General features: G+C 45.9%; 1 protein-coding gene across 1 annotated transcript; it reads right to left on the reverse strand.

The window, feature by feature from the left end:
• Positions 1-349: 349 nt before the first annotated feature.
• LOC117966499 (vacuolar protein sorting-associated protein 11 homolog) lies at positions 350-9,905 on the reverse strand. Its single transcript, XM_059010375.1, has 16 exons — positions 9,714-9,905; positions 8,754-8,898; positions 8,356-8,491; positions 7,913-8,076; positions 7,521-7,768; positions 6,726-6,927; positions 6,166-6,317; positions 5,844-6,030; positions 5,417-5,560; positions 4,984-5,184; positions 4,651-4,812; positions 3,978-4,117; positions 3,373-3,575; positions 2,867-3,038; positions 2,456-2,678; positions 350-2,183 (listed from the first exon to the last, which is right to left on the reverse strand). Exons 1-16 carry the CDS (start codon positions 9,857-9,859, stop codon positions 2,016-2,018), a joined length of 2,793 nt encoding a protein of 930 aa, XP_058866358.1. The 5' UTR covers positions 9,860-9,905; the 3' UTR covers positions 350-2,015.
• Positions 9,906-10,352: the final 447 nt, after the last annotated feature.

Raw genomic sequence — 10,352 nt, forward strand, 5'->3', positions numbered from 1 at the left:
CTGCTGGGCGCTGGCAAGAAGTCTCCTCTGCCCTGTCTCATTTTCCATTGTTCTTATGTTATTATTGCAATACCTTTTTGAACAAAATACAGATGGAAAGGAGACTCCCACTGCAGAGCAGTTTGACCCAGTCCTGGTTTTACTATGAGTTTAATGAAACACACCCTGAGTTACCTATACTCTGGCTAATCAAGCTCAGAGTAAAACCTGGAATGGGTGAAACTGCTGTGCAATAGGAGTCTTGGTTCAATCCCTGAAATATTTTGCACACACACGTGTCAAATTACCAAAAAAAAAAAAAAAAAAAAAAAGTTTGGCTCAGTAGACATACCATAGGTGCAAAAACAAATATTTTAAGATGCATTTTAATTGTGGCATGCAGATTTTCAAATGAAGTAATAAATATAATGATACACTAAGCCTTTCACGCAGTGTGTCCCACCAGTGTACCTCTGTTTTCTGAGGTGGTGTCAAAGTGATGGAGTCTAAGCCCAGTTTGCTAAGGGACAGAGGTCCACATTACAAATCCAGCTATGTTTTAAAAGTCTGTTTTCACTGATTAAATGAAGTTTATAAAGTTTGAAATTCATTAGTGCCGGACCACTGTTGGATTATTTACAAGTACTGTATTCTGAAAGAGTTTAATGAGTACCAAATCCATCTAAACAGCTATTAAAAAAAAATCTAAATATTTATACATATATGTACACATACCTCAAGAAAAGTAATAGCATTAAAAAGCAACAACACAATCCGGTTGTGTTAGAGCATTTCTATTCAACTCTTTCTTTTTCAAACATTCATTTCAAATCAATATATTATTAAAATTGTACAGAGTGGTTAAAAAATTTATATAAACCAGGGCTTTGCTTTCCGAATCGTGACACGAGTGTAATTAAGATTCCTTCTCTGAACGTCAGAAGACCTTCCTGAGCAGATGGGTTCATTTCCGTGGCTCTGCCCGTGAAACACACTCTACAGCTCTGGCCAAAAGTGTTACATCACCCTACAGAACGAACCATTTTGCTTCATAAAGTCAAATGAAACCTGCTGAATGACATTAACATATTGCATTACAAACCTCTTCCATATACTTAACAAAACAGACCAATTGAAAAATGTCACATTTCAAAATCTAACATGAAATCCTGTACTACTGTTATGGCTTCTGGTAGATTTTTGCGATACCATTTTGTAGTTTCTGTGATTACATGATGTTAAATAAAATATCTAAATATTGTAGTGTAGTTTTATTTTTTTAATTATGTCTCAATCTTAACAATCTAGGTGATGCAAACACTTTTGGTCTTAGCTGTAGTAACAAATACTTTACTGATTCTGAATTTTGTTTTTGAACCCGGGCTCAAACCTGTTACTACACAGTAGAGACTTCACTCCTAACACACTGTTTCAGATATATGACATATGATACCAAGACTTTATTAGATTCCAATTCTTTATCTTAGTTCTTTGATGATAATGTAGCAGTTTGTATTTATTTTTTGCTTTTTATATTTACATTGCACATTTTTTTAAATAGCTTGAAAATTGTTATGGAGAATGAGACAAAATGCACCCTGGAAGAAATTCCTTGCAAGATTTAAGAGAACCACGGTGCTTCCCTGCACTGTGATTTGAATTCAGACACCTAATGCATTTTAATATAGCTCAGGACAGCAGTGCTTGTTGTGTTATGTCATACACACTATGTCCCTGTACAGAAGATACACACACCTGCCTCATTTACATGCATGCTCACTGTCAGGGGACACTGTGCTGATGCAGGAGAGAGAATAGATCTGGCTGTATTGCAAGCTAGCCCCTCCTCGAAGGAGGATACAAATCTATTTAAAAGTAGTTTTCTTCCAGATCCAGTCCTCAATAGGTCTGTCTGCTTGCAGACCCCTAACATGTTCTTTACAGGGTGTTGTTTCCCCCCAGGAGTTAAGCAGGTTATTTTTTTTCCAGCAGTTCTCTTTCGGTGTCTTAGGCAGGAGTTCTCCCCCCAGACTCTCTCACACGGTCCTCTTGGTGTGGATAAGCAGGTCTCTCTGCAGGTCGGAGTCCAGACTCGCAGCCCCCGCCTTCCCCCCTGGGGGGTCCGTGATCAGGGTCAGCTTGTTAAAGACCCCCCGGCCGAAATAGTCAGCCACCACCGAGAACCCGTCATTCGAACACTTGAGCTGCAGAATCAAAGACAAGAAAGAGAAAACAGAAACCAAAGTGTGATTAAACAATTACACAGCACAGAATACAGCTGAGCCTTGGGGCCAATGCAAAGTATAGCAATATCAGGCTAGTGGCAAACAATACAACGTTTTGATGCACTTAGCATAGTATATCCTTGTTCGCCATGCGTCGCTGTTCTTTACAACGCTTGCCTGTGCTTTACCCTGCTGTCACTGTGCTGTGCTTTTACTCTGGGTAAGTGATAAGGGACCCCCTGTGGCAGTACCTGTCGGTGGAAGTGCTCGTGCAGGTCTCGTTTCTGGTCCTGCGCCCGCAGCATGTCCATCACTTTGCGGTTGTCGGGGGCGCAGGTGGGGCACTCGGCCTCGCTCTCGGCGTAGCTCTCGAAGCAGTGCTGGTGGAACGAGTGGCTGCACAGGAAGTGCACGGACGGCAGCTCCAGGGGGCTGTTACACATGCTGCACTTGGTCTTCTGGAAGATCTTGGCACTGAGGCAGAAAACAGAGCGGTCAGGACAGGAAAGCATCCATTAAATAACGTGAATCCCTACCGGGTGCAATGTGCGCGAAGAAGCTCTTTAATTACTGTCCTCCTGTATTACCAGTCCAGTGATGTATGCAGCATGTATTTAAAACTTGTGTTTAAAGCGTGTAATACACGAAGTGTAGCTTCTGACCTGCTGCGCAGCTCCTCGATCTCCTGCCGGAGCTGGGTCGTCTCCACGCGGTATTCCCGGATCTTGCGCTCGTCCTCCGAGATCTGCTCGCTCTCCTGCTGCAGCTTGTTGATCAGGTAGTCCTTGATCACAGACAGAGTGGCCGTCGAGTTGTGAGCCAGCGTCTGCACCACTGAGAGCAAAAGAGGCCGTCCATTATTACTACTACTATTACTATAGCTATTACTTCTATTATGACTTTATTATTCACTGCTATTATTACTATTTACTATTACTAATAGTATTACTATTGCTATTAAAATAATGCTGTATACTGTGTAGTATGCACATAGCATCATATATATAATGGACGACTGGATAATAAATGACTGAATTTATATATGTGGGCACTGCTTGAGCTTGCAGTCTTGTGCATGTGTATGAATGGGTAAGCAGCTGTGGTGTGTATTGGCTCACACTGCTATGCAATGGGAGTCCCGTTTCCCTGTAAAAGCTGTCTCTCTTACCCAGCAGGGGGGGCATGAGGTTGTTGCGGTCGATGTGCTGCAGCACAGCGGTGATGTACTCCTTGCAGTCCTCCTCTTTGCGGGCAAAGTACCCCAGCGCCTGCTCCCACAGACAGGCCTCCTTCTCCCCGTAGCGCTGGCACGCCTCCACCACCTTACCGTACTCCTCATTCTGCATGTGGTAGTGCATGATCTGCTGGTACCTGAGACACAGGCAGGGGAACAGCAGCATCTATAATACTACTACTACTACTAATAATAATAATACATAGGTCCTGTGCTGGAGCAAGTGCAAAGGGAATTCTAAGAGAGGAATGAAACAGTACCGTTACGACACTATTAAGGAATTACTCCCAACAACAATCAAACTGCTCCTTCGTGCATCTAAGTTGTTTCTTGCTAGCATGACAATTATAATTGTTTTAAAGCTCTCAGAAGGCAACCTCTCCTCCTGCTTCAGAATAGGGCCATTAAGTTTTTACACTCAAAATAGTGTCGAGAAACAAAGTACTCCCAGAGTTCTCATACTGCCCCCTCCTGGACTGCAGAGTGAAGCGCGGGGCACTCCAAGCTGCAGACCTGAGCCCACAGTGCAGGGTACTTACAGCTGGCCTTGCTCATAAAGGTACAGGACCCCTTCTTTGAAGTTGTGCATCTGGCAGAGCACTAGCGCCTTGTCAAACACTGTGCTGTAGTTCTCACTCTTGAGTAGGGACAAGACAGCCTCCTGTAGAGAATTCTTCTCCTGTAACAAAGGCAGACGATACAGGATGTGATACAGCCACCAGACAGAGATAAGGACAGCTATCGGTACACTATTACATAACAACAGCAGCTCGGTGTAATTTCAGTCACTTGTGGTAGTGGTGCCCTTTTAAATCTGGTTGGCAAATGTTTTCAACCACTGTATTTATTAACATCTGTCCACTGCCTTAACTGCTAATAAAGAACATCACAGGTGGAACATGTATTATTTTTTTTATCCTCACAGTGGTGCAGTTGAGATTCTGCATGTATCCCTTTGTTTCCCAATCCTTGTGTATGTAGTGAACACAGATCTCTGCTTGCTCCTCACCGAGTCCATATCTCTGGACCTTATAAAGGTTTCCAATGGTAATTTGCACGGTAATTGTGAAGTTCTCCTCATGCTTTTCCCAGTTATAGTATGCATGTACCATGGCTTGCCACATTTATTAATATGCTTTACCTTACCTCTCTGGTTTTCACAGCGCTCTACGCTTTACCATGCTCTGACACTTTGCTGTGTTTTTAGTGTACCTGTGTGTCCTGCTCGTGGGCCCAGTCCTGCAGCCTCAGCTCCAGCAGGGTGTCGTACACGCCCTGGGGAGACTGAGCCTCCACGTCCATCATGTGCTCCAGGAACGCACGCAGCTCACGGGGATTGTTCACAAAGATCGCGATGAACTCCTCCGAGTTCGCCTGCGTGGGGGGGGGGGTTGGGGGGAGAGGGAGGTCACGAACTGAGATGCAAGAGAGAGACGCACACCAACACGAACGCACACACACCCGCACGCACAGGTTTTCACACCATAGTTCTGACGTGCCTACACAGACGCACAGACACATCCGCTCTCCTCTCCTCTGCAGTACCTTGTTCCCCAGGGTGTGGCCCAGGCTCTCCCTGTCTGCTGGGGTCTCTCTGCTGGGTCTGTAGTCTGTGCAGAGTCCCTTGAGCAGCCGCGTGGTCTCCTCTGGCACGTGGTGCATCAGCGTCTTGCCGTAGCGCTTCATGTTGCTCTCCGCCTGCTCGAAGGGCAGCCTCCCGATGTAGCGCAGCGCCTCCTGGTAGTTCTGTGGGGGAATTGCAGGCTCACTGGAAAACCGTTCTGACCACCACACTGACACAGTGTCCGCTTTGAAAACTTTTTCTATGAGGATCATAAACTGCACTTAAGCTTAGGGCAGCGCAGCACCGTGTGAATACTAAACTGTAGAGGACTGGCTAAACAAACCGATCAAACAGTGCTGTGTCTTTGCTCCTCTCCTCCTGTCCGGGTGTGTGTCCCCCGTGGCAGTGACTCACCTTGAGGTCTTCCAGCTGGATCTTCAGGTACCACTCGTGGTGGGTGTGTTTCTCTGCCAGGAAGACGGCGTGGCTGTAATACCCCGCCTGCCGCAGCACCTTGATGGCAATCTCCACGTCAAAGTGCACCTCGCTCTCACTCGTCTGGAGGGGCGAGAACAAGACAATCAACAGTAAAAACTCAAACCTGCAGCTGAAAGAAGTGCACAAAGCACAGGCTGGTTACAACGAAAAAAATCACAAAGATCCGTAACTTCAGTATTAGACAGGTTCAGGGTCCAGAAGACCAGGACTGGTACGGCCAACGTTGGAAACCCTTGGGTTACATGTTTAAACACCTACATGATATTTATTTTTGTACTTGGGGTCTAGGATGACCACAGCATTCCCATAACCCTGTCTCGCAGCCCGGTCCCCTCGTCCTCACCATGATGAACTCCTCCAGCTTGGAGCTGTCCTTCAGCTTGGTGTAGCAGTTCAGCAGCAGGGTGGTGTGGTCGGCGTTGGCCAGGGACTGCCTGTGCAGAGCCTGCAGGTACGCAGTGAGGTTGTGGATCCGCTGCGCGTCCAGGAACTTCCGGATCACATAGGAGGGCTCCAGCTTCCCGATGGTGCTGCGCGGAGAAGGGGGAAGAAAGAGACACATACAAGATATCTTCATGTATCATCATGGGATTACAATAAATCAAAGAGCTCCCTCCCTCTCTCTCTCCCTCCCTCCCTCCCTCCCTCTCCTCTTGGCATCTTACCGGATGTACTGCTGTATGGCTCCATCGTGGTCCCCCTTCACATACAGGTGGTCTCCATACTGCCGGAAGATCTCAGACAGGCCGTCACTGTCCAGGTGCTGGTTCTTTGCCAGGTTAATGGCCATCACAAACAGGTTCTTCTTAAAAAGCATCTAGAACAGTTAACAGTGACATGCGGTTGTACTGATAGTCGTAATTCTAGTTACAGTCTGCATGCAATTTATGTTTTGCCTCCTCCAAACAAATAAATAATCACATAACGTAGTCGCTGATAAGCCTGTGCAACGCTGACACACACATTCAAGTTTTCCTGGAATAGATAGTAGGGGTGTATTGATACACTAACGTCATGATATGATACGCATCGCGACATGCAGGTTGCAATACGATATGTATCACAATACATCTGATGGTGCTCTTGTATGATGCACATTCACGATAGAAGCGCTACATAACTCTTAAGATCTGATATATCAGGTCATCAAATAACCCCTTAAGAATTAATAAGCACAGCAAACAACAAGCTGAAGCAATAAGCTCTCTCTCTCTCTCTCTCTCACCTCCAGCTTGGTCTGCGTGTCCTTCTCCTGCAGTACGCACAGCCTGCGGTCCCGCGTCAGGATGTACAGCGAGCCCCACTCCGCCAGCACGTCGATGACGTCATCGAAGGCCGCGCTGTAGGCGATGAACTTGTTGTCCAGGTCATAGACAGTGAGGAGCTGCTTCTCCGAGGGAGAGGCCTCCCTGCTGCCAAACTCAGACCTGAAAACACACCCAGACACCCAGAGACACAGAGACACGCCCAGACCCACACACAGACACAGAGACACACCGAGGAGATCCAGTTACTAACAAGACCAGGCGACTAGCACTCTCTGCATCTGTACCGACAAAACGTAACCCTGAACAAACCTGAAATGATTGACTGGGATTACAGCTGCGTAAACATGACGCTAGATTTGAAAAGCTGATCCTGTTTATTAAATTAACTATGATACATGCACTAGCATTCAATATCTCAGAAGTCAGGTCTAAGTGGAAATTTGAAGAAACAGCAGCAGCCTGTTGCAAAAAAAACACCTTAAATATCGGGTTTAAGTATTTCAATGAAGGACACGTTTTGCCTTATTTAGGGCATTAACTTTTATATGTTAAACTGCTTCCTGCAACACCCTTAAGGGAAAAACTTAAGAGGAAATTTAATTTAAAGGCCTGTATTTTCCACAATGGGCAATTTGCAGGGAGACTGCCCACTCCACAGTAAATCTATGACATGGGTAATTTGCTACAGTGCACACTCTGCTCCCAGGTGTTTTCTTTATTATTGTGTTATTGCTCCCGCGCGGCTCGCTTACTTGTTGGGTGTCTTGCAGTCGCGGGTGAGCAGCAGCAGGTAGCCGCGGTACCAGTGCACCAGCAGTTTCTGCCCCTCGAACCCAAAGCAGGGTCCGCGCTCGTCGGGCTGGTACAGGTAGACGCACTCGTCCCCGGCCACGATGAACTGGGAGTCCTGAGACGGGTCGGTCAGGGCTGTGCAGCGCAGGGCACAGCCGTGAGTGTCCAGCTCCACGCGAGGGTACTCCTTCAGGGAGAGAGTGTAGCACTGCAGAGAGAGGGGAGGGGGAAGCACAGCGCTGTCTTTATTTGTCTTCTAGTAGCAGGGAGGGAGAGGGAGAAGCAGATGGAGAGTGGGGAGTGGGGAGGGGGGGTTGAGAGAGTCGGGGATGGGGAGTGATTGAAGCATTACCAGCACTTTCTCCAGGGTGGCTATGAACAGGTTTGTGATTTTGCCAGACTGTCGGAAAGCGAGCCCCGTGATTGGGCAGGTGCCCTCGTGCAGTGTCAGTGTTTTGCTGTGCCGGTCTCTGGTGATGTCTCCTTTAGTCAGCACCACACTGCCATCGGTAAAACCTGGAGGCAACAGAGTGGGGAATCAAAACAGCTCAGAACTGCATTACTACTAGACCCGGCCTTCAATCCTACACAAAAGGTTATTTCAGTATGTGAAAAGGTTTGGATAAAATTGAAAGTTTATCGGATTAAAGGCGAATGCAATCTGACAAGGCAGTTATCGTGTTTACAATGTAGGGCGTGACACAGACAGACAGGCACAATCAACACACAAGGACTCTCATTCTCTTTTCATGAGGAAACAACGCGTTGTGATGAAGCAAGGCTGCAGGAACGAACCAATGGCCATGAAGTTGAGGTTCTCGTGCACGCTCAGGCAGGACACCTCCGTGGGCTTGTTCCCAGGAATGGCTGAGAAGATCCGGGTGCAGAGAGGATTCCCGCTGTCCCGTTTGTCTAGATTCCACACCTTCACCTGGAAAAACATCAAGCCTTGTATCTCACTACAGGGATGGGACACACTGGCCCAGTGGCCAGGTGCACAAAACACAACAGTTAAAAGTCCCCTTAGTTTTCTCTATAAGCGTTTCTTGTGTTTAAGGGTGTTGCAGAAAGCAATTTAACACATTTAAATCAATCAATTGGGCTACAGGGTTAAGTATGCTATCTCTCTCCTCCACTCTTCAATAGGTGCTGTAGTCTTCTCCCTGGAAGCCCCTAATCCTCCCACAGCTCACCAGAGGGTTGATGCCCTGTTCGTCCTGCCCCACTGACACCAGTATGCTGTGCTGCTTGAGCTGGAACAGGTGGGTGACACGCAGCTTATAAGCCTGGAAGGGGGTGGGCTGCATGGAGCGCGTCAGGAACCAAATCTGACCCTCCATATGTGAGCAACAGGGTTAAGGATTTGCATTAAGCAAGGGGCGCCCCTTATTAAAGATGACCATGGCAACGCTGCAGGTTTCCCGTGATTTCCTCAGAGTTACACTATGCATTTAGCATAGCTTACCACGGCTTGCTTTACTTAGCTTTACCATGCTTTTACTTTGGTAAACATTTTTTTATGGATAAAGTCTTTGTATAATATAAGGGTTACTTTCTTGTTAAAGTATTTCGAATAAATGTACTCAATATCTTGATCGTTTTTCTTAAGTGCAGATCTGCCTTTCTTTATATTTGTTTTACTCAGTTAACTGAAAATTGATGTTTAAGTGAATTTGTACAAAGTGTTTCTTTAGTTCAACAGCTATTGCTCAACATACATCGGTGACTATGTTTTGTAAATAACACCCTAAGTATTGTTTACGTTGAATTTTCTGTTGTATTTTATAAATTAATCAACACAGTTTTAAAAATATATCTAAAAATAGATTTAGTGTACAACTGGCTACAGTATGCATCGCCTTCCCGCAGCCAGACGGCAAGAATTACTTTCAAATGTTCTCTCTCTCAGAATTATTAAGAGGAACTACTGCAGCTACCGCTAAAACACGTTTCATTTTAGTTATGACAGTAAATTCTTTGACTTTATTTTTCAAACGTTCACCTTTAATTCAGATGTAACGTTTGTATACCCATTCTGTATTTAAAAACAATAACAAATGAAATATGTCACATCTCAGAAACAAGCAACTGAAAACCAGGGCCCGCACACAACAGGTATTTAGTATGTTTTATTTTAAGTAAGCATTGAAAGGATATCTCCCAGTACGATGTGTCCCCGACCGGAGTCGCATGCCGATATCCCGGCAGGGAGGGTAAAGCCTTTCCCGGCATCACCGGGATCCTTCACAGTCTCCTTATCGAAGAACACGAACCGTCTCCACTGCAGAAACGCAGCCATCTTCTCTTGTGCGGCCCAGCGGTCATGTGACAAGCACAGCCGTGGGTCACGTGAGACGGGACACGGCGGCTATGTGACGTAGGAGCCTCACTGTAACTAGAATATCTTTGGTCTTGCTGTTGAGCAAAACGATGCTATAAAATACTATAATGCTGGTTAAAAACAGGTGTTTGTAAGTTAGGTGCAGTTCACTGTTAATTGCGGATTCAAGATTTAAGATCATGAATTATTTGGTGTTAATTACAATGGAACGTGATCAGGCAGGGACTGAGAGACATATTCAAAATGTAGTGAAGCCATGTAACTGGATACCAAAAACTGATTTGCATGTATTTTGTGCTGGAAGGGTTTGTGTGAGATCGCTGAGGTAAGGATCGCACACCATTTCAAGAACACACACACACAACACAAGGAATTATAAATAACACAGACACATTGTAAGACTCGGGGCGAGGTGCAACTTGTCGCTCACTTCAAGTATGGTGTAATGCCA

The sequence above is a fragment of the Acipenser ruthenus genome, chromosome 40 (genome assembly GCF_902713425.1).
Source record: "Acipenser ruthenus chromosome 40, fAciRut3.2 maternal haplotype, whole genome shotgun sequence".
Classification (NCBI taxonomy): Eukaryota; Metazoa; Chordata; class Actinopteri; order Acipenseriformes; family Acipenseridae; genus Acipenser; species Acipenser ruthenus.